The sequence below is a fragment of the Cydia pomonella genome, chromosome 15 (genome assembly GCF_033807575.1).
Source record: "Cydia pomonella isolate Wapato2018A chromosome 15, ilCydPomo1, whole genome shotgun sequence".
NCBI classification, from domain to species: domain Eukaryota; kingdom Metazoa; phylum Arthropoda; class Insecta; order Lepidoptera; family Tortricidae; genus Cydia; species Cydia pomonella.
The window spans coordinates 13,669,857-13,694,823 of NC_084717.1; the positions used below are offsets into that span (position 1 = coordinate 13,669,857).

A 24,967-nucleotide genomic window follows, 5' to 3' on the forward strand; every position below is an offset into this window, starting at 1 on the left:
CTAAATGTTATGCTTGGTTATTCAGAGACAGGATATTGGTTAACAAATAAAGGAAGGGCACTACACTATCTAGGATTGCATAACCTCTCAAATAGGCCCCGGCACGGCAGCCGGCAGCCATGATTGGTCACTCGCGTACAATCAAAGGGACATTTAAGACAGACTCGACTATCAAGATGGTTACGGGATCGGTGTCAGTTTAGAATTCAGAGATCAAAGTTCTACTTCCTGCTTGTAAATCACTGTCTTAATTGCCTACATCAGAGAAACAGTAAAATGCTCTCATAAATCAAGAATATTCTTGCACTAAACATATTAGGTGATTTATAGTCTAATTATCAAGGTTGAGGTGGTTGAACTCTGCAGTGAATAGTTTCGCAAACTACGTGATTATACCAATTATATTAATTATGTATACAACAATGGCATTGATATAATACGGCTTACGGAGCGGCGAGAGCCGTGCGCTCGAGGGTATTCCTTTGTACTTAGTGTGCAGCGTAGATAGAGACTTGTTTCGAGTTTCTTTGAGGCTTTCTGCCACTGCGGGTATTAAATCTTTTATGGTTTGATGAAAAAAAAATACTACTGTCTTTTAACGAACAATAGTTAAAAAAAACTAAGTGATTGTTGAATAAAAACTACATTTTGTAGCGTAAAAAAGATCATGGGAACAAAACAATGTTCTTTTATATATTTCAAGATATGTTTAAGTCCAGTTCTTTTCTGCATTGCAAACTAAGTATAAAATTGTTCACTGTTTCATTAGTTCGCGTATCTACATTGTTTTACTTTACTTTATAAAATATAATATATTAACATCATTTACAATCTTTGAAAAACCTATAAGTAATAAAGTTTGCTTTCTACTAGTAATTTTAGGTACCTTTTAATGCGAGCAGAGCTAGTTAGTGCTTGCTTGTCATAATATAATAAATACGAACGTAAAATAGTACATTACGATACAAGTGCGAAAAATAGTAAATTCGAAACGAGTGGCGATAAATTAAAACACGACCGAAGGGAGTGTTTTAAATCGACACGAGTTGCGAATTACCTATTCGCACATGTATCGTACAACGTTTTACAGTACATATGGCTCTTTAAATGTTTGACATGGTAACGTAATATGCTAATTTTCACACTAGTGCGGTAAAGCAGCACCATATGTACTGTAAATAATATTTACCAAGCAAAACCATCAATATCGTCGCCCAAATCCTATCGAGCGGTTGATTCGTCAAACGTCCATTGTCATAAGTGGGTCAGCGATAACACGGATTAGTCCATTGATTAACGTCTTGCGTCATGTCTTGTGTCATGTTGGTTCAGTGGATTGAATGCGATGCTTGGACGTCGCAAACAGCGTGTTTAGACGTAAACTGGACGCAGTGTTCAAACGGGAACACTGAATCTCCATTCAAATTTACTTCATGTTTTAATACTTAGGTTCGATTTTTAAATAAATTCGTGGGGTAAGTCTCGTTGCGTCGGAGTTTTTGTTACCATTGAGAGTATGAAAATTTGAGGATATGATGAAAATTAAGTTTAAAAGGGATTTTTTTCTGCTATCGCAATAATTTATTTATTTGTTTATTAGAAAACAAACAGCTTTCAATTGTACATAGTATACATAATACATGAGAACTGTGTTATAATGATTGGTTCAACTATATCGATGATGTTAAAATAAAAGGCATGTTGCTAATCATTTCCAATGCGTCTAATAATAAATGGGATTTCCAATACCGAGGTGGTACACGTCTAAGCAATCTTTCACACGCACATTTCGGCATGCCTACATAATTTTCTACGTTTCTTGGCGATATGAATTGGAATTAGGAAAGTGCGTGGGTTCATTCATTTATAACAAACACACCAAATTTTACGATTACCAGTGAATCTACGCAAAAAAATCTCTCATTCATAAATTGTTAGGCGTTTGTGACTGAAATGCTTCATCCTACAATAAAAAGTAAGTAAAAGACAGCGTAAATAGATAACAGAGGAAGCGAAGCTAAGGAAGAAGGCATTTAAACTCTCTATGGTGATTAAATCAGTACCTAATACTTAAATAAAATAATTCAAATATCAATATGACTTTATTGTGCAAATGTCATAACTCTCGTACACCTCATATCCTCATTGCCAAAGAATTTTCCCTCAATAATAACATCCAGATGTCAGAGACAAAGATTGCAGCCCCATTGTTACAAAACGCGCCTTCACAGAACATAAACCGTCTTGCGCCATTGCACGCCCAAAATGTCTCTGAAGGAATCCTCCCTTCATACAACAGATTTTAATAGTTATGGATATAGCCTTTTGTTTGTACCCTATTAAAGGCAGGTGTATTGGATTTTTTTTGTAACATTATGACCAGTAATATTATAATATACTTATATTTTTTTAATTCATGTTTTGGTGAGACGTGTTTGGTAGTTACCAGTGGTAAATAAATCTCAGTAACCTCTATTTAACATGTAAATACTTACGTATTTTGGGAAATCAGCGAAGTAAATAAATATACAATAAGATAAGGTGAGGTTCAGATAAAGTTTTGAGCATCATTATGAATTTAATGGTTGGCAAATAAAATTATTTTTTCTCAAACTTGCAATGAAATGTTGACATTACTTCAAATTAGGTCTGGAAATACTACGTATCCGGTGCGATGAGTGACGATGATACGTAAAGAAATTTCATACAGCCGTGGTGTGTACCTAGGCCTGTAAAGCAACCTTTTAAAACGTCAAATTGTGACACAACGTAGTAGATTAGTAATTGGTTTTTAGCTGTGTAAACTTACGAAAAAAGCAAATTGACTACAATCTTTTTTTTCATTGTAGGTTGCCAGCTGCGTATCTATCTGGCTATCTATCCCTAACTGGCCTCGCTACGTCTATATTTACTTGGCCTATACAACCCTTCGTTTACCTTCCTCTATGGTAATGTACTATTTCTATACATATGTACTTCTTCGTATCTTACATGGTTTTGGCTAAATTTTGGCTTATGTTGATTCTGTATATTATGTCGTTTGTTATTTACACAAAACTACAAATAAAAGTTTCATGCGTATTTTGGATACAGTACCTACCTCTTTGCCCATGATATTATTTCCAAAGCAAAGCACACTAAACCGTAGTTTTAACCTTCACAAGCTATTTTACCAAGGACTCCATAAAGGCGCTCCACACAATGTTTCGGCTTCAACCCCCATTCGACGGGAAAATAGAAAAACACTTTGCAGTCATTTCCTTTGGAGGATGTACTGTGAGGGATTCATTATCAACCCTCCGAAAGCGTCTTGGGGTCGCATGTGAGACGTAACTACGTTGAAATTGTGTGCAAATCACATTGTTATGTGGTGCAAATGTTCCATGCTTCCATGTGTATCTATTGGTAAAATCCTAATCTGGGCGGTAAAGAGATTTTAAAAGTCTATTATATATTTTGTTATTCCCCTAACACTATTTTATAAGTTAAATGAAAATGTAACTAACAACTATGGATTTTTTATCCGAAATAAAATCATTTTATTTATTTATATTTGTTTATGATCAGTAACGGAGTTTTAAGATCTGAGTTAAACTTAATTCGGCAATTTTTGAAGACATTTGAAGTTATTTATTATTATTATTTTAAATAATTATTGACATGCCTATTAATTTATGTTAACTGACTATTTATCTAACCAAATAGTCAAGTTTTTTTTTACAATTTAAAAACAAAGCGCTTAATATAACTTTCTCAGAAAAGCCAGTTTCAATGTTCTTTAGTGTAGATTATTCATACTAACTAACACCAAAAATAATCGCATGGCACACCCCTGGTTATATATATCATGTACATAAGGAACAAGGACGCTTAAAAGATTTTATTTTACCCATTCTCTAACGTTAGGTACACACATTAAAGGTACCTTCTACCCAAAGGCTTTACAGCATTCAAAGCCTGTCCGGGTCAGTAGACTTAATGACACGACTCAGTTTCGTGTAAGAACGTCTCGAAGAGTTGGGGGGACCCGTGATTGAAATGCCTTTTCACAAAACGGTTCGTATACTATTTTGAGCTTCTTTTTTCAATAATTGGGATATTCCCTTATTTAAAATAAATTATTACAAACCATGCACGAAATAAAGTACCAGAAAGAATATTACTAAAACCTGGACAGCAGTTATTTTCAGGCACAATTTCTATTTAATAAATCCGAAAGAACTATAAAGAGTTGGTAACTTGACCGTGGCGTCATTGTTCTGTATTTCATAGAGATTCCATAGTGGCTAATCGTTTAGACAGTTCGAAAAAAGAAACTATTACTATTAGTACCCTATTTGATTGTATAGAATAGAATAGACTAATATAATTCTTGTTAATTGCTATCATAAGGCAGTGATTTGAGTTTATTAAATTCGGTATGTACAGTGAGCTGCAATATTGCACTCTGGCTGTTGTGTGTATATATCTTTATTAAGGAAAGATGGAACAATTTCAAGAACTGATTAATATAATAAAAATCATATAAATAAAAGCTACGTGTCAGAAGCGAAAAATACCATCAGCATTATGGCAAAGCGGTTGACTACTACTTTATGGAGCTATAAACTCCATAGACTTCAATGCGTCTATATTTTTTTTTGGCTGCTTCTAATTAATGTAATTTAGTTATAGGTTGTACGAGTATAGGTATGTTATATGGATTCCTTATTGTTCGAAATAAATTAATTTTGTTTTGTTTTTGTTTGTTTATAGACCCTAACCCGTGCCTTTAATATAATAATAATTATGCCTAGATATACGTCTCACTATTAGGAACAAGCCTGATAGAAATTTTATTTCGTGCTTTAATATTAAAAAGAATATTAAAGCACGAAACAAAATTTGTTTAAAAAGGTTCCTGCTACAATAACCCATTGATGAAACATACACTGTATGAATTCTAAACTATGTATTGCGTGTAGAATAGCCAAACAGCTTTCAAACCATAGAGAACTACCTTTAAAGAAAAATATCACGAGGAAACCGATTAATCCCATAGACAAGGTAAAACAACAAGGTAGCAGCGTTCGTAAAAGTTAGTGCCTACGCTGATTCTAGGTTGCCCATAGGTTTCCCTGTTCCCATAGCGATAAAAAGCGGACACAACGCTAGAAAGAGTAATTTTAAGGAAATATTTTAAAGATCCTTTCATTATCCACACTTTTCTGTAGGTCCATTAGCGGCAGATAACACTGATAACATACAAGTAACAGTTAACATTGCATGAACCTCTTAATCATCTGGCAGCTTGAAACTCATTACGAGGGACTCGTTATAATGAGTTCTCTTATCACATGCATGGGTCGTCTGTGATGAAGGGCAGTTTTAAGGACTGGTTTCATATTTAAAATATCTGAGGTAACATGTTAAGTGGGCAAAAATAAAATAATGTTTCATAATATCTGCACTTATATTAAATTTAAGTAAAGTATCTACTTCAAGTAACCACTTACATAATACAAAAGTTAGTATATTATTTTCTATTTACATTATTACGTATTTATAATTATACTAAAACTACTAAATAGTGCTTGATAAAATGCATGATATTTTAATGAAATGAAAAATGAAACATATTAGTAGAGAAACACGGCATTACTTACAAACCAGAACACGTATAAACCAATGCAATAGAAATGACGTAGATAGCTGCAACATAAAGCTACCAACTTATTTGGTGCGGTAGTTAAGGGCCTACTAAAGCCGTGAATACCGGTTCGTAAGCCACGCCCGCTAGCTTCCTCACTCCCCGCTAGCACGCACACATGGAAGCGCTCCGCGGAGTCCGCTGCGCACGTGAAGGTGAAAGCTCCATCTAGCGTTACAAAAGTTAACTACGATTATACGCGGTCGGCCAGAAACTTAATTCTTAGAAAATAAAAAAGATGGCGTTATTACTTGCTACTAGAAAATAAAAAAAATATATTGTTGTAAATTGTAATAAATCTGAGACTACAATATAGCCAATTTTTATTGTTGATTTTTGGAAGATGTTAATAGTATAGTTAATTGTAAGTATTAACACTACCTATCTTTTTAAATTCGGTGTGATAACTAACAATGTAAGATTACATTGTTAGTTATCATATTTTATTTAGTAATATATTGTTGAGGCAGGAAATACAGGGTGCCGTTTTCCGACGACCAATTTTTCGGATGATAGTGAATCACAGTTGTCAGTGGTAACTACCTACATATAAAAAAGTAAGTAATATGGTAACAACGAAAACTACCAAAAAAAGTGAAGTAAGTATTTTTATTACGCTGAAATATGTAATATTCAACTAATAACTTTTAAACAATTACTCAAACAATCAGGGTGATTCTTAAATTGTGTCCAGAAAAATATTTTTTCATAAAAGATTTTTATTTTTCACATATTGTTACGTATTAAAAGCATTTTTTGATGCATATGGTCAAGCTTAATACCCTCAGGAAAGGTAAATAAAATGAGTACATAATCACGGTTGTCACAAAGTGTCCCTCAGTCGTGACGTTTCGGCATTTTGGCGGCCAACTCCGCTATTTTGAATTATACAATATTTTTAATATAGCCTAAGTTACTCCCATGACTACGACACATCGAATGACAGCTCATACGTTGAAATTCGTCAAACTAGCGCTGTAGAGCGTGACAAAGAATCGGATACACATCATACATCCACATACACGCGGAAACCATTTTTCTGCTTTGGCAGTTGGGCAATAATATTAAATGAACGTAGCTAATAAAATCCATTTCTAAAGAGTGAATATGCCTCTAAATTAATCAAACGAATTGAGAATGTCACGACCACGTGTCTATATGACACGAACGTGGATTCAATAGTCCGTGGCGGGGACAGAATTTTGAGGCCACTGTCGTGACAATTTGAAACATGTTCGGTATTACGTAAAAATTACCTTTGACTTTGCAAATATTAAATAATTAGCTCAATCTCGAATGTATTAGGTATATCTTATGTTACAAACAATAACGTGAAATGAGTACTGACTTTTAAAACTCAAACACGGCGGTGACGCGTTAAGGTTGACCTTTTTTTTAATGAACACAAATAAATAATTTTCGGTAAAACTTCTCCCTTCAGCCATTTGCAAATCTGACAACAACACAGTATTGCTGTTCTAAAAAAAGCGTTAAAAAGGCTGCCAGACGTAAAGGTAACTTTCTACCGAGTACTGCATGTTTATATTACCACACGCGTCGGTGACACGAAAACTGATCACAAGATGTATGTTATTAAAATTGTTATAAAGTCGTTATATATCCATACAATTTTTAAACCGTATTGTGGAATAGGTGTAAGTGTTAACATTTGATATAAAATTCTTCCAAAAACACTTTCAAAGAAAAATAAAATATCATAAAATCCGAGGAAGTCACACTACACGTTCCGTGACATTTAGAACTTCTTAATATGTTTCTAATAAATGCTCTTAGGATATTAGGTTGACATAAAACTGGAGGTAAATTACTAAGTATATTAATATTTAGTTTACTTATTTTCTTAAAAATATATGCTATTCTTACAGGTAACACAAAATTGACGTATGTATTTATGATTGTTATTTTGACTGTTTTTAATTTAAGTTAATTTGTATTGTATTTTCGATTGTTTGTGATGTAATTATGGGTCTTTCACCTGAAATAAACGATTTCATAATATCGTTCCCCTGGCTTTGGTTCACTGTGATTTTCATTCCCGTGTGTTTTGATATAAAATGTATTCTTCATGGGCATGTACAATGTTAAATCATATGTCAAGTAAATGATTATTTACTTTCATGGATTAAGTAAAAATTATCGTAATCATAACAGTTGATCAAAGACATACTTATTTCTTTTCCCCTGGTTCTCATTCCATGCCTTTGGACTGGGGTTTCAACTAAAATCAACGTTTGGTACTTCGTTCTATAGATCTTAAAAATAACATTAAGTTGCTAAGGGCGTTCTATGATTCAGTGTATTATTTTGGAACTAATTGTTCCGAATTTCATTGTCATTATGTCATTCCTTGTCATTCCCTTATCGGTTTTTTTTCATTTCCTCGTCGCTTTTACATTCTTTTTATCGATTTTATTATTCCCCTGATAGGTAATAAATTGACCAAAATGTATGCCTATTCGATTGATGGGCTTATATTGAAATTATATTTAATAATCTGATTTCAAAGAACGACCCTTCAATGCCCGCCATAAGCTAATTGGTTGGCTAATGGTTTCAAGAGCACGGACAAATAAAGTATAGACTAACATTATCAACACAGAATCGCGTTACTCTGAAATGAAAAGTTTGATCGGGATATCCATAATTGCACAACGCCGTCTATTAGGAACTACTTTAATTATCAGACAGTTAGACAAGAGGTTGAAGCACCGAACCAAGTGTAATGAACTGTTACTGCTGTTAAATGGCTATAGCAGTTGCCTAAACTTACAGGAAAGCGATTTTGAAAAGACATTGTTAGTAAGCGATTTTGCTAAGTATAAAACTTTAATCGTCTTTGTCAAGACTAAGATATGTTATTAAGGTATAAAAGTAGAGCTGTATAATTTTAAAATCTGAAAAAAAAAAAAAATTAAAAACAGTTTTAGTTCTAAGATGTACATTATCAAAAACCATCCTGTATATGTTACCATTTTATAGTATTTTTCAAACTCGATGGGTAGGGTGACAGGTGTTATCTCTATATAATTTTTAACCTGAAAAAGGCCAAATCTCGCAAAATCGTATTGAAACGACAGCTGTCAGCGTACCCATATAAAAAAACTATAGATAGCACCACACACGAGCTGAAGAGTTACATGCGCGTTGCCGACCCTAAACTCCCCCCCCCCCCCCGTTGAGCTCTGGCAACCTTACTCACCGGCAGGAACACAATACTATGAGTAGGGTCTAGTGTCTCATTGAATGGCAATTTTAAGAAAGGGACGATTAGGTACGTTTTTCTTATTGCTCCTTGTCAAGTAAAATCAAACAGAAAAGCATACTTACTTTACTCTTTGCTGAAAAGTCATATTAGTCATTGACGTTTTGACAGTATCCTGTTAAATAAATTATGTGAATTGTTCTTAAGGCATGCGGATTACAAATCAGAGGTCGCTGGTTCAAACCCCGGCCCGTGCAAACGAGTTTTTTTTTCTAATAAACGTGTTGAATTTTTTAGTTTTTTTTATATAATAAGTATATTTGTTTTACATAAAGATTACCTAGGCTATACAAAAATTGGTATGAATAAAATAAAATTATTCGTGTCATTAAAATATGCTTTTAATACACATATTTAAAAGAATAACTTTATTTCTGTATAAGACAGACAAGATTTACTTTTACAATAAAATAGAAAATAAGCAATATAGATATTATATAGGAACAAAAAAGAAAACAAAAAGTTACGATTAGATTCGATGGGTCTATAGATGTCTCGCATTTTTTCTTTGGTGTCTACACGACCACACAGCTACCGATACATTACAGAAGCTGTCGAAATTTCCTTACCCGTTGTAATTGTTCAAAGAGTATTAGACTTTGACGTAGCTAAGCAAACACGCACACATGCGTAACGTATAGGCCTGTAAAGTTAGCTCCATTCGTAGTAGACCTCCGATTCCGTTACTAGTTAATAGAGCTACGACTCAACGTTTATTGGATATGTCGATTTTACGTAATTTGAAGCGCTGCGCGATTTGACATAGGTCTTACCTCTTTGAGGCACCACGGCCATCTAACATTACTGGCATAAAGGACGCATTTATGACTTTGACGCATGACAGAAAGAGAAACCGAACTGCGTAAAATGGGCGTTTTCTGTTGAATTCATAAAATCAAAAACGAGAATAAATCCGTTTGTATAAGATAATAAGTTAATATTTAGTTGAATGATGTTTAAGACGAGATGAAAACCTTTACTTTAAAGTGGATTATGATGGATGAAGATGTGTTTTCTAGTTGCACTGAGGTAAACACTAAACATGTAGATGTAACTTTGGATTTATATTCTATCGAGAAAATTATAAGCCTTTTTGTTTCGACTAGTATCATACCTCATATCATATAGTCAAGATACATATATCCGAAAATCACGCCAGTTTGTTTCCGGGGCTAGCCCCTGCCACGGTTCAAAGATCCCGTTATTTTTCGATGCAGGGCCTTAAACTGCAACTGCCGTGGCTTGCATATTAAATTCGTTATAGCTGTTTGCAGTGCCGTCTCTCTTGCTGGCAAAGATAAATTGGTCGCACTGTTTAAACATGTAAAAAGGACATATTTTTCCTTTCGTTGATTTTGAACTTTAATTCTAGGGTTCACATTATACCGCTATATTAATATTATACCGCTGGCATTATACGTCACGTACGTCATTAGTTTTTCCTAATTACGGCTACGTGTTTGGAAGCAGAGCCCCTAGAGTAAATTTATTCGATTTCGAAACGTGACGTACGCGTTTGAGTTAAGTCTCATTTAGTATGGGATTTAGACACAGCGCGCAAAATGGAACGTTTTGGAAACTCAAAATCCCATACAAAATGAGACTTAACGCAAACGCGTACGTCACGTTACGCCATCGAATAAATTTACACTAGGGGTACAGTTTTAAATAGGGAAGATGACAGTATTTATTTAAAAATGTATCTTAGGGCCTGTTCCACAATGTCCAAGTAAAGTATTGGACAGCTAATTCACAAATAAATTAACTGTCAGGTAAAACTTCCTACAAAACTTAGCACTTTCTCTACCAGTTAAGCTTATTTGAAGATTGTGAAACGCCAACGATGACTTTATTCGTCAGATAAGAGGCAAGTAGCTTATTCAGCACTTTACTTGAACATTGTGAAACATGCTCTTGGTCTAGAAGGTTTTACATCAGGGTTCGGCAGTACTGTTGTAAAATTAGCTGGCTGTGGATCATAACTTTAACAGATAAAGTTTTTCTCGGCCTTATTTTTTTATCCGTAAAAGTTAGTTGCGTACTTAAAATACCTACATAATAATACTATTTTTTCTGTGTAACAAAAACATACTTTTTTAAATCTTAGCCATATATGAGCCACATACGTGTGTGTATTCATGGGACACGGCACATATATTATATTTTTCAGAAATCGACAACACATTTTCCTTGGCTTCAACGACGGGGCAGCGCTACCCAACATAATAGACCCCAATTAACCAATGTGGTCAAGTTAGCTATTTTGCTTACTGTTTGTTTTATGTTCAACTTGTTTCTTGAACAATAAATATTTCGTAACACAAAATAAATACTTTTACAAAATATGTTTAATAAATAAAAAATGTGTTTGTGTGCGCTACGTGTGTCGACTCTTATTTAAAAGTTATTCATATCTGTGGTGGCGCTGAATAATGTAGGATGCCGACAGCGGCGCGTACTCTTTGCGTGATGACACTTCTGCAAGCATGATGCAAGGAGATACGAGTGTGTATTTTACGAGATAATATTTTTGTACCGGGGTTGTGTAGTTTTTAGCCAACAGAAGAAAAGCTACGCGGGCGACGTGGTCAAAATGACCTGGCTATTGAATTGTTATATTAGTTATATAAATTGACTGACTGACTACAGTGTGGGAAAATTTTACAGCTCCTGACTTAATTCTGTAGAGCTATCTAAAATTACGTGTCTATGCTAATAAGCTGATAAAATTTAAACAAGTTAAAACCGACCAATTCACACAAATTTACTAAGATAACGCCGAAAATGTGCGAAAATATGCTGAAAATTGCGATGATAGGCTCACATTTGCCAGCTGTTAGTGGTGGACATATGTCAGACATTATGTTCCGCATGTATTTGCCAACCCTGAATAATATATTTTTAAAACAATACTTAATAATATTTGAACTTAATATAGTTAAAATTTAAAAACAAAATGTATTCTTCTTATTTGCCCAACCTGTATATTGAATATTTTGATTAACCTTTTTCCTGTCTGTACAAACAAATTGTACAAGTAATTATAATAATATTAAACCTTTATAGGGCACACAATCTACATTGTAAGGCACAAATGGGCATCCTTTAAAACATATATTATGTATTTTCCTTATACAGATTGAATTGTGTTTTTTTAAAATTACCTATATGTAATTTTCGTCCATTAAAAGCTTAATATAAAATCGTCTAGCAAAAATACATAAATAATATTTTGTATTTTCCTTATACAGATTGAATTGTGTTTTTTTTAAATTACCTATATGTAATTTTCGTCCATTAAAAGCTTAATATAAAATCGTCTAGCAAAAATACATAAATAAGCACGACACCCGTACCTACTAATATTTTGACATTAAAACTGCTACATAATAATAACAACATTATTGATATGGTACATAAATATGTGTAAGAATATCCACAAAACTCGTACCTCATGCCAATGCCAACGGCTCCCGAAAAACACTCCTCTCGTGACATTCCAAACGATGTCGAAAGATTGTTCGTAAATACGTCGTTCAAAAATATAACGACTTTCCTTATAACACAACTAACATCTGACCTGAATACGCCAATAAATATTGTCGGAAACATAATGCTCCCATAAATTGGTAAAGATCACGTAAACTGGTTACGATTATCGTAAAAAATCCGGGAGGTCGCGCGGACTAAATTGTCCACTTCCGCAGTATTAAATCCATATGTGCACAATTTGGTGGGGCAATAAAGTCAAATGTTTATATTTAGCGGTACAGTTATAAATAGTGGTGGGATTTATGCGCGCTCGCGGCCGTTGCAAGGCTCAAATGTATTGGCCCTAGAATATTTTGTCTGTCGTGGTCCTGGCCGCACGCCAGTGGGATCACTTTCGCCAAACTAGATGAAGATAAAATATAATAACGTCTATAAAAACATAGGAAATATATATTATACATAGGAAAGGTATGCTCTGACTCATCCGTCGGGTCCATTTCGTAGTAATAAATTGTCCCGACTCGTAATTCAGACAGATTATGTAATGTTTATGTTGGCAGAGACAGTGCGTCGCAGACTTCCTAGTGTACACTTCTTAAGTAGACCGGAATGACCGCTCACCGCTTTTACAGTGTATCAAACGTTTAAAGCACCGTATGCACTTTAAAATAAGAGATAAACCTATAAATAAGATCTCACAAGCGGCTTACAAAACAGTCTTTATCAGCAGCCTTCAGGCTTCAGGCGTAAAAAGTACTTACCACTATATTTTCTAAACCTATTTGCAGTAATTCAGGGCAAACGCGTGCCGTATACACTTACCCACATAGCGATCCTTAGTGCACCTTATTTTAAACTAATAAGGACTGTTTTTGTACATATTGAAAGGAACTTGTGAGTTGTCCTTAACTCTTTAGATCCAGGGATTACGGCGTGAAACAGTGCTCTCGAGTGAATAAACTCGTAAATTACCTATTAGGCATTTCATTTCTACTGAACATACAACAGGCTACACAGTATTTAAGTTAGGTACGTACTAAGTTATTTTTAAACATGACTGTTTTGTGCGCAATATTTTATTCAAAGATCTTAGATTTATCCATTAAGAACTAGTGTTTGCTCTTTTAATGTTTTTAATCCTAAGTGCTTAGCGACAAAATTAACGGTTTCGTATTTTCGTATCCAAAAGCCCAACTTCTGTTGTAAATCTAATTCCAAAATCGTGCACGAAGAAAAGTGATCTATCTAAGAATACATCTAAAATGTGATCATTGATTAATGTATCCGCCATAATTGCCAATAATTATCTTGTTATCTCTGTCACACCAGCCGTAACAGTCGAAGATAAACCAGTTTGAATTTGGAATTTGTTGCGTGAAAAATAAGTACGATAAAAGGTTGAAATGAATGTGTGGTGGCTGTTACGGCTGTTATGCGTAGTGGGCTAGCGGGGATCTGTCTAGCCGACCACATGACTCAGGAGTCGGGTCTCAGACAAACCGCGCTGCGGCCTTGTGGCACACTAGCTAGTTAACATGGTTTAGTATCAGGTGGATATAAACGTGTATGTGTTAACGTGCGTATGAACACGACAACTCATCAGAAAATTATCGAAACGACTATCAGCGGTAGAAAATATCAGACGACGACAGATTTGATGAAACACTCGTAAATTCGTACTTGACAAACTTGATAGATAAGTTAACCGACAGCCAAAAAGACATAATAATACAATTTAATACATTACAATTAAAGTGTGAAAAATAGTGCAATTTGCAATTTGTTATAGGGTTTTTTAACGTGCTACTTTTCAAAATTTTTATTTCTTACTAATTCTACCATTAATAAAAACTTCAGTTCGAATACTATGTTCAGTACCCCTAGTGTAAATAAATTCGATTTCCAAACGTGACGTACGTGTTTGCGTTTAGTCTCATTTTGTATTGGATTTCGAAAGAGCGCGCCAAGCGGGACGTTTTGGAAACTCAAAATCCTATACAAAATGAGACTTAACGCAAACGCGTTCGTCACGTTATGATGTCGATCAAAGTTACACTAGGGGTACTGGTGTTTACTTGGATATATTTTGTGAAATTCTTGTTGGTGTCTGACTTGTAACTGATGCAAATTTTATGGACTTTTACCAAAAGTAAATTTAACTAGATTATTAATTAAGTACATATTATACGACCGGTATGTATTTTTAAGGTTTCGAGCATTTGTGTAGTATATTGCACATTTTCGTTGTTTTTAATTGTTTTGTTTTTTTTACTTTGTTACATATTGCAATTTAATGTATGACTGTCATTGGCCTTCTTTTATGTAAGCATTTATATGTATTGTTTAGTTATATTTACGGCTGTTGTTATCCTGGATACCATTAAAATATAAAATAAATAAATAGGAAATTCGTAACGAATGGGGATAAATTAAAACACGGCCGAAGGGACACATGTATCGTACGACATTTTACAGTACATATGGCCCTTTAAATTTTCGACGTACGTAATGTGCTAATTATCGCACTAGTGCGGTAAAGTAGCACCATATGTACTGTAAAATACTATACTAGTGGTCGTTCTTATCTTACACAAGTTACACACGTCATAGATTTCATGTTAATGATAGATACATACATGATTTTAACGTGCTCGGTATTTCAGTTACCTAATTTACTCCCAATAGGCAGCCAGCAGAGAAAACTGAAGTGCGCTCCGTCTGAGCTCGTTAAGTTGTGCTGGCGGACCCGAATATTATTACCTGAAATAAAAGAAAGAATACCTTATTTATGTAATAAAACTATTCTTTAAAAACTGACATAAAGCCTGCTTCATCTTCTTTAGAGACTTTTGTAACCAAGTGATCTATATTATAATTATGTAAATACATATTATGTATGAAACTTTCCAGACGTAAGCCATAAAAGGATGCTTGAAAACGACGAAAGCAGGCGATGAAAAAGAGAGACTATGACGTTCTCATTACTAAACTACACAGATGAACTTGGTAATTAATTGTAGACAAATTAAATAAGAAGATCACCAGTGGAATAGACTTATAAAAAGAATGCTAGAATGAAAACATGACTTTTATATATATAAGTTTTAATTTCCAAAACCAGTTGGACTTATTTTTGAATTGGCATCAATAAAAATGTATATCTCGCTACTATTCATAGTAGCTGCAGTTTCAGTTGATAGGTTATGATAACAATAGAGTGTTCATTTGTGATTTTAAGTAAGTAAGTAAATATTCTTTTTGACGCCCAGTTTGGCCTAGTGGGTGGTGACCCTGCCTACGAAGCCGATGGTCCCGGGTTCAAATCCTGGTAAGGGCATTTATTCGTGTGATGAGCATGGATATTTGTTCCTGAGTCATGGGTGTTTTCTATGTATTTAAGTATTTATAAATATTTATATATTATATATATCGTTGTCTAAGTACCCTCAACACAAGCCTTATTGAGCTTACTGTGGGACTTAGTCAATTTGTGTCATAATGTCCTGTAATATTTATTTATTTATTCTTTATTGCGCACCATACTGTGACCACACAGTTAAAAATAGACATAGATAGATTTTGTTATTGTTAGTTGATAGAAAATTAAAAAATGGAGAAATACCTGTTGTTGGAACTACAGATTATGGATTTGGAGAAAGTTTTGGGAAAGTGTAAAATATACGATCACGCTTCCATTATACTCCTGACTGATAGTGAGACTTATGTTTGAATTCATATGATACACTAATCATGTTATCGTAGCCTAGGCAGGTAGAGTACAGGTAATAAGGTTATTTATCGATGTTTGTTTCAAAATTATATAAAAAATATTGAGGAAAAGTATATCGAAACTGATCAGATGATAATAGCCCAATGAGCCACCATATCTCTTCATTTGCCAGAAGGACTTGAAATCTAAATGTGTTATAAAATAATGTTAATTTTACGTATGACAAATACAAAATTATTTGGTTTAGCTTTACTGCCAGCTGTAACAATACTATAAGTATTGTTTTGTGAAATCTAGCGTAGGAGTACAGTTGCGTGTAACATCTTGTGAGCATCAGATCGATAAGATACCTCAGTGAGTGATCTAAGACAATGGCGAACCCTTTGATGGACGGGCATAGCTTGGTTTTAGACGACGTTTTGGCAAAGTTCAAAGTGCATGGCCGTTATCACGTGGTTACTATTATGGTCTTAACCATAGGGCTTATGTTCGAGTTTATATGGTATACTAACCACGTTATTGTAGCTGGGAAAATTGAATACAGGCAAGTATGTTCCAATGCTAACTAATCAACTTTCGAGTATGACGCAAAGATCCCAAAATAGTAAGCTTCCAATTTTAAAATATATGCAGAATGTACATTTTAAACAGGTTTGATTTAAAAGAAACAGGTTATAATGCAAGAGATTAGAAGATGGGTATTTGTGGCTAAAATAAAAACACAGATACACTGCAATATTAGAACTGGCTGTTGTCAACTACATAAAAGACGGTAAAACTGGTCTAACATTGTGTGGAGTTTTGTTGAGTTTATTTAGTTTTATTATTTTTTAAGGCATACGCCTGTACTACTGTAACTGTCTAAATTAATTTATCCCTATTTACCACTAAACCATAAAAAACAACTTTTTCAGATGTAATAAGTTCAGTTCAAAGTTGAAAAACCTAAGTAGCAGCTCGAACATAATTGTGTGCAAAAATCCTGAGTTGTGTTCAGAATGGATCTATGATAATCCAGACAGTTTTGTGGGGGAGGTTAGTTACACAATAATATAATTATACATTACTTTCGTACAAAATCTAGATGTTCCGTTCATCTGTACCCACAAAAAGAGACTTAACGAGCTTGTGCCTTCATATTTATATTGTATATTGATTTCTCACTAGTTCCAGTTGGCATGTCAAGAATGGAAGAGAACTTCAGTTGGAAGCGTACACTGTTTCGGATACATGCTGGGGCTTCTCACCGTAGGCCCATTGTCTGACAGGTAGGTGCCACACTGCCTACCTAATTTGGACCTAAGAAGAGAAACTGCAGAATACAGATACATATTTCCGATAACAAAAGTACCGAAAGATAAGCGAAGATAAATAAAATATTGTTTATTAAAAACATAATTCAGTGTTACATTAAATAAATCTGATGTATTATAGGTGAAACAAGGCTGTTTTTGAGCAGTTAGCCATACGGTAATATAAGTTGCGAAATGTCCCCAAAAAATCTTAGTGAAATAATAATAATACTTTTTTTGTTCAATTTGTCGCCATTTTTTGAAATCCGAATATTAAACGCGTGTTCGGCGGCTCGAGTTGCGCGCGTGCGGTAAGTTATTAATGGTGACAGGGAGAGCTCAAGGTACATCCAGCGATCGAGCGAACCAGCATAATCTGGCCTCATAACTAGAGAGGGCACTAAACGCGTCGTCCGAGCTTGTTAGCTTAACTTAACTGATCGGTGAGCCATATGAATGACACTCTAGGCTGCGTGTTATTATGATTACGATGGAGCGCAGGGACGTAGTACTTTGCTTAGCCACTGTAACTTAAAAAGGTAACCCTGTGTATCGAGTAAATTTATGAAATAAACGCAACAAAAACGAAAAAAATGTGATGACCAAAACACCAACATCCTTTGAAAGAAAACAAAAACAGTAAAATAATTAAATTACATTTTCAGATTCGGAAGGAAGACACTGGTTATAATGACAGGTGTAGCAGGCGGCACTTTAGGGATCGCCAAGAGCTTCGCCAGGTCATACTGGCATTACGTGACATTCGAGTTCTTGGAAGCGGCTATAGGTGATCCAATATCACCAATATACACGCTAGGTAAGAAAGTCTGTAAAATATTATATTTAATTAAATCATATGATAACTATCGTTATAATAGTACCATGACTTCAATATTACAGCTATTGAAATGGTTGCATCTAAATCGCGGGCCACATATACAACTATATGCATGACGGGAGCCGGTCTTGGGGGAATATTATTCGCCCTGGCAGCCTGGATGATACCATACTGGCGAACCTTGCTGAGAGTCGTATACGCGCCCGGACTACTCGCAATATTTTTTATCTATTTACTCGATGAAAGCCCAAGGTGGCTCCTAGCCAATGGAAAGAAGGACAAAGCAGTGGAAATAATAACAAGAGCAGCTAAGCTTAATAACATGGAAAAAGAAGAACACCTAAACATAATTTCGTATGAAAAAAATAAGGGTCCAAGCTTTGCGACAGTAATAAGAGACACGTTCAAATCAAGTTCCCTCTTGAAGCGATTTTTCGTTTGTTCTGTATGGTGGATTGCAGGAACTTTTGTATATTTTGGATTGATTGTAAATTCAACGTTTTTACAAGGCAACAAAAATTTAAATTTTGGACTTACAGCTACAATGAAATGCGTGGGAAATTTTTGTGCTGGGAACATTATTAATAAGTTCAACAGAAAAGTTCCTTTGATTGTGTGTTTTGTGGCTTGCGCTATCCTATGCGCTGGACAACCTTTTTTACCAAAAAGTAAGTTAGTAGTTTATTCATGTAGGTAATTAGGTTGATTATGATAATGCACTTAGGTTTTTTTATCCTCAACCCTCAGAAGACACTATATAGGTAGGGCGCGGGCAATATCTGACAACACCATAATATAGCCTACAGACAGAGTAATATATAGGATTAAGGCTATGGAAGAGCACTTAGCTTCGATCGTATACAATATGATGTCTATTTTTCAGATCTTCTGTGGCTGCAGATAACCAACTACATGGTGGGCTTTCTGTTGTCATGTACGAGCTTCTGCATTATCTATATATTCACGTCGGAGCTGTTCCCCACTCAGTCAAGGAACTCTATGCATGCATTGTGTTCCGCAGTTGGAAGGATTGGCTCTATGATATCGCCTCAAACGCCTTTGTTGGTAAATATTGACCTTTATAAACCAATTTTTATGCATAGTGTGAGAAATCTACTAAGAAAGAAGATTGAGGATCTGGGCAGCCCCAACACGTGACCGCTCGTTGTGAACTTAGGGGATGGGCCTTTGTACAGCAATGTATTTTGGCTAATTTGAGAAGGCCTTAGATTTATTGATCTATGTAAGATACATTATATTTTCCTATAGAATATACTTATATACATAAACATAAATATACGATTTAACCTTCGTTTTCTAGTAAAGTAAGTTATATTTTAAAATTGTAGATGGCGTATTGGTCCGGTCTGCCAACACTAACGTTCGGTGTAGTGTCCCTGACGGCGGGGCTCGTGACGCTGTTCGTGCCGGACACGACGGACCAAAGTCTGCCGGACACAGTTCGTCAGGCCGAGAAAATGGAAACAAAAATTTTAACAAATCGTTCTCGTCTTAACATGGATGAAAAATCAATGCAAACATTTTAATTTCATTGATTACTTTTTAGTAAATAGAGAAGTTTCATCTGAGGCTTTTGAATGTCGGCCATCATTATTTAGTTAATTTTACATACAAAGTATGTTTTAAATATTGTTTTACAGGTTTATTTTTAATTTATACGGTACATATACATTGATGTTATATTATTATAACTAAAATAAAAATTATGAAGTTTACCCAATGCTCTAACCGGTCTCTCTTCTTTGTCGTTTCGCTCTTGGCAGAGCAGTCGTGGTCACGTTGAGACGGGCATCGATAGTAGAGACGGACACAGCTCTTAGCACGAACTTCCGCCATCTCACCCTGTTGGTAGACTGTCTGGCACATTTCGGACACGCGGTTTCCAACTGCGTATTTTATTTGGTCAGCCAGCGCGATCTGGTTCCCGCCACTCTTCCTTGTACGACCAGCCGCTCTATGGAGTTGTTATATCGCCTAGACATGTCCAAAGTACTGCAGTATGCGCGACTGTACAATGGCCGATAAACGCTGTGTGATGCCGTGCTCATGGAGTATTTACTCGATGATGCGGTAATCTTTCCGCGATATCACACTAGTACCACATCTGCAGGGCATCTATCTTCCCCATTTCCAACTCGCGGACTGTCCACGTCTCTGCCGCGTAAAGAAAAATGGGAAATACAAGTGTTCGCACGAGCCTGACCTTAGTGACTTTGGTAATGTGGTGTGGTGGTTCCTCCATATTTTCCTTAACTTCTCCATCGCAGTTCTGGTAATAGACATTCGTCATTTCACTTCATCTACGTAGCCACCGTTGTTCTAGATAGCAACCACTGGAGTAGGTAATCAACAGTAAATAAAATATGAAATGAAACACTAATTTGTTCCAGTTCCAGCAGTATCAAGAGATACCTTGTGAAAATGAATCGTGCGTTGGTAATACTTATTTTAATAAATAGTCATCGACAAATTCTTTATTAGTCAGATTAGATTTAGATGACTTTTATTTAATAAGAAAAATCGTACTCACACTTTTTATAGCAAAAGTAATAAATTGCCTTTCAAGTCTCAATAATTGATATACCAATAACTTACTAACTGGGCCCAAAACAAACTTTGCAAGTGTTAGTGTGTGTTAGAACCAATGGAACCAATTGAAAAATTAAGCGAATTCCAACCATAAAATTAACCAGAAATATTAATGATGCAATATATTTTCATAATCTAAACCAAAAATTACTAATTTTGTGGTAATGCTAATGCAGGCGTTTTATTCATAACCTTGAAACACACCTACAGCAGTGAGCATCAATTCGAACAGTCATTTTTAGGGTTCCGTAGCTAAATGGCAAAAAACGGAACCCTTATGGATTCGTCATGTCCTTCTGTCTGTCCGTTTATGTCACAGCCACTTTTTTACGAAACTATAAGAACCATACTGTTCAAACTTGGTAAGTAGATGTATTCTATGAACCGCATTAAGATTTTCACACAAAAATAATTAAAAAAAAAACAATAAATTTTGGAGGTTCCCCATACTTAGAACTTAAACTCAATTTTTTTTTTCATCAAACCCATACGTGTCTTCAAAAATGATATTGAGGCTTCTAATATATTTTTTTTCTAAACTGAATAGTAAAATGCCCCCCCCCCCCCCCCTGTAACTTCTAAAATAACAGAATGATAAAACTAAAAAAATATAATGAAGTATACATTACCATGCAAACTTCCACCGAAAATTGGTTTGAACGAGATCTAGTAAGTAGTTTTTTTTAATACGTCATAAATGGAACCCTTCATGGGCGAGTCAGACTCGGACTTGGCCGCTTTTTGTATATTATGTGAATAAGGATTGGTATTAAATCTTGTCCTTATATTGGTGTAAATTTTTTATAATAAAAACAAATTCTGGTCTGAGCAAATTAAACATTTGGAGAGAAACAAAACCACGTGCAAAATTGACTTCATAACTACATATAGTAACGTTATTAATAAATGAGTTGCAAACAAACGAATCTTGACTCTTATCTTTTATAAAAGCAAATATATATTGCTATTATTAGCGCTTGTTGTGGCCAAAAATGGCGAAAAATCTCGCGGTGTTTCGGTACTTCCAAGTATGTTCGCGATAGACTCAACTCAAAAACGACTTTACGGATTTTACGTGGTTTCCACTTATCAATAGAGTGATTCTTGAGGAAGGTTTTGATGTATAATTTGTTAGGGTATTGTGTAAATTGGTTGAAATATGACTATGTTTGCTAATGACGTCGGAAATAATCACGCTGTCTAGGAGCTTTAATCGAAAACGCTGCCTAATCCGTCTGAGATATAACAACACAATGTATGGTGGGATTATAATAATAATAATAAAATTCTTTATTGTGCACTACTAAAGAAAAGCTCATATTACAAACAAAGACAGGACTTAAATTAGTAGGTAACAACAGGCGGACTTATCGCTATAAAGCGATCTCTTCCAGACAACCTTCAGATAGCGAACCGGTGGCAAGAAATAGGCTATTGGGCAGTGCAAAACAACAATAAAACAAGTATACTTATAATATGTTAATTTTAAATTATAAACTACAAACAATAAAATATACACTACATAAACTACATAAATTATTTAAATTACAATAATACACTACATAAACCTACATAAATAAATCTCTCTCTATGTGTCAGTGCACATGGAAAAGTACCTTGTTGCAGGTATTGAGTTATGCATGGTTCCAAAAAGTAGATTAAATTTGCTATCAATACAAAAAAAAATTATGACTGTAGGTGGAACCACTATTTTTATATAAATTATTGAATTTTCGACTTCCGAAATGCACAAGTTGAGAAAATTGCATTTAAAGTTTATAGTGGCAAAAAACACACTTCTACTTCGAAGTTACATAGTGAAGGGTATAATCATAATCTTTGGATGTTAAAGAATTATAATAAAGATGAATTGTCTAAAAATACATGTTAATTATTCTGATTTCTTAGGTTGAACATGCCAGGGTGGAAGAAACACGAAAGTGTTAATTATAAACAATTCATAAAATAATGAGATTAAAACTGTTAGTTTCTCATCATAGTTACATATTCTATGGCATTTTGGGACAATTGAATGAAAGAAAACTCCATAATCATAAAGAAATTTAATAATTACCGCATTTTTAACAATTACAAAAAAGATCACTTATAATATTAAAAATCAACAAAATAATTAGTATATTCATGCTATATCACAAGATCAAATGCTATGTAGCGTGGTGTACCACAATGGTATAATAGAAATGGTGTTAAAGCAGTTTTTCTTAACAATAAAGTTTAGTGACTCGGTCGAAACTTTTGTATGGAAACGTAACTAGGGTACCTTGCCACGACATTTACTAAACTTTAGTAACTTAAACTCGAAGATCACTATTTTAGTACCTATAATGCAAGAAACTAGATTTTGCTTGGTGCGCGGGGCCCGGGGGCCCCGCGGTGTGCATGGTGCTGTTGTTAGTATTGTTGTTTTTGTAGTTGGTGCTGTTGTTGATGTTGTTATTGATGAGTTATTGTTGTAGGTGCCGTTGTTTGAGTGAAAAAGTTTGTTTTCCAAAGGGAAGAAGTGGTGCAGTTGTACTTTTGCTGCGCGTGCGAGCATGCACTCGGCCTCGCGTATGTTGTTATTAATATTGTTGTTTATGTGTTGTTGTTGTAGTGTTTGTTTTTGTTGCTGTTGTTTAGGTGTAAAAGTTTGTGTTTTCCAAAGGGAAAAGGTAAAGCAGTTGTACTTTTGCTTGCAAGGAATGGTCCGCGTGCGAGCACGCACTCCCGCAGCTCGGCCTTCGGCCTCGCGTGCTTGGGCGATCCAATGGGACGCTCCGGGCCTTCGGCCCTACGCGGAGCTCGGCCTTCGGCCTTCGCTAGCCTCGACGCTTCGCCGTCGGGCCTTCGGCCCGCCGGCTACGCTTATTAAGACAGTTGACTTGTTGCCGGTTCGCTTTATAACTTTTCCCGTTATTTTTGTTGTCATTAATATAAAGAAGATATCTGTAACAAAATGTTATTTAGGATAATTATAGCGGAAATCAATGAATTCTTATTTATAAAAACTTCTGTTTTAGTCGTGTAAGACATAAAGTTTAGCATTTTACTAAACTGGGTACCTTGTCACGCTAAGTCATTATTTTACATAAATGGAGTAAAACTAGAAAAAATAATTCAATTGTGTACATAACTGCACCTAATTTATGATTTATCAGTCTTTCAATCAATATTATACCTAAAGGTTGTCTGGAAGAGATCGCTCTGTAGCGATAAGGCCGCCTGTTGTTTACCTCTATCTTCATGTTTTTTATGTGTTTCCATGTACATTTTTTTTCAGAGGTTGTGCAATAAAGAGGATTTGTATTTGTATTTTGTATTATAAAAAAATAAAAATAAAAAAAAGTAAAAAAAATATATAATACTAATTAATTATTTGACCTCAAACAACTAAAATCACAGTTAAATTTTTCATTGACAAAATTCGAGATCAACAAATTAATTATTATTAATACAGAAACACCTCGTGACGCGACTTGGTGTGGTTTTAGTAGGAGAAATATACCTAATCGGTATTTTCCCTCAATCTATCCTCAGCATGGTCGCGTCACGACACACGATAGTCAAGGTGCAATTCTGTATCAATATCGATGAAATAGGCTTGGTGAAATGTTCCGGGAATGGTTATTTAAATCAAAATACTTTGTTTTAGTACAAAACAAAATAAGTAAATCTAATGTCGAGGTCTGTAATTATAGAATTATTGGATTTTTTTAATATAACACAACGGCAGCCGACTGCAGACTAATATCGCGCACGGCGCGCGGCGCACGAGTCGCGTCACATTCCCCTTCCCCGCCCCATCCCCCGGCCCCTCGGCACTTTCACCTTCAGCACCTCTCCAGCCTCTGATCTAAGTAATGGCAAACGTATTAAATAAAAATAAATAGTTATTTCATACAAGAGTCATGCAAGTTGAATGTTTTGTTATAAAAAACATTAAGTATTTTTTTTGGTTCAAAAAATCATTTTGCTATAGACCGATTCTAAACCCTATCTTAGAAAGAGGTAGTTGACTACCCGCGATGGAAAT

General features: G+C 34.9%; 2 protein-coding genes across 8 annotated transcripts in view; one reads left to right on the top strand and one right to left on the bottom strand.

Moving 5' to 3' along the window:
• LOC133525931 (protein sprint) overlaps positions 1–24,967 on the bottom strand; it is a 474,626-nt gene that overhangs the window by 61,837 nt on the left and 387,822 nt on the right. The window lies entirely within an intron of this gene.
• Positions 16,566–20,236, top strand: LOC133525809 (solute carrier family 22 member 1-like). The gene is made up of 7 exons (XM_061862198.1): positions 16,566–16,738; positions 17,109–17,229; positions 17,362–17,462; positions 18,152–18,354; positions 18,387–18,992; positions 19,154–19,389; positions 19,674–20,236. The coding sequence occupies exons 1-7, from the start codon at positions 16,566–16,568 to the stop codon at positions 19,869–19,871; spliced, it is 1,638 nt and encodes a 545-aa protein (XP_061718182.1). The 3' UTR covers positions 19,872–20,236.

Bases quoted from the DNA above. Each gene is read 5' to 3' on its own strand.
- LOC133525809 (XM_061862198.1), top strand. From the start codon at position 16,566: ATGGCGAACCCTTTGATGGACGGGCATAGCTTGGTTTTAGACGACGTT. The intron at 18,355-18,386 runs GTTATAATAGTA...TCAATATTACAG, and splicing joins TAAATCATATGATAACTATC to CTATTGAAATGGTTGCATCT. The intron at 19,390-19,673 runs GTAAATATTGAC...TTAAAATTGTAG, and splicing joins CGCCTCAAACGCCTTTGTTG to ATGGCGTATTGGTCCGGTCT.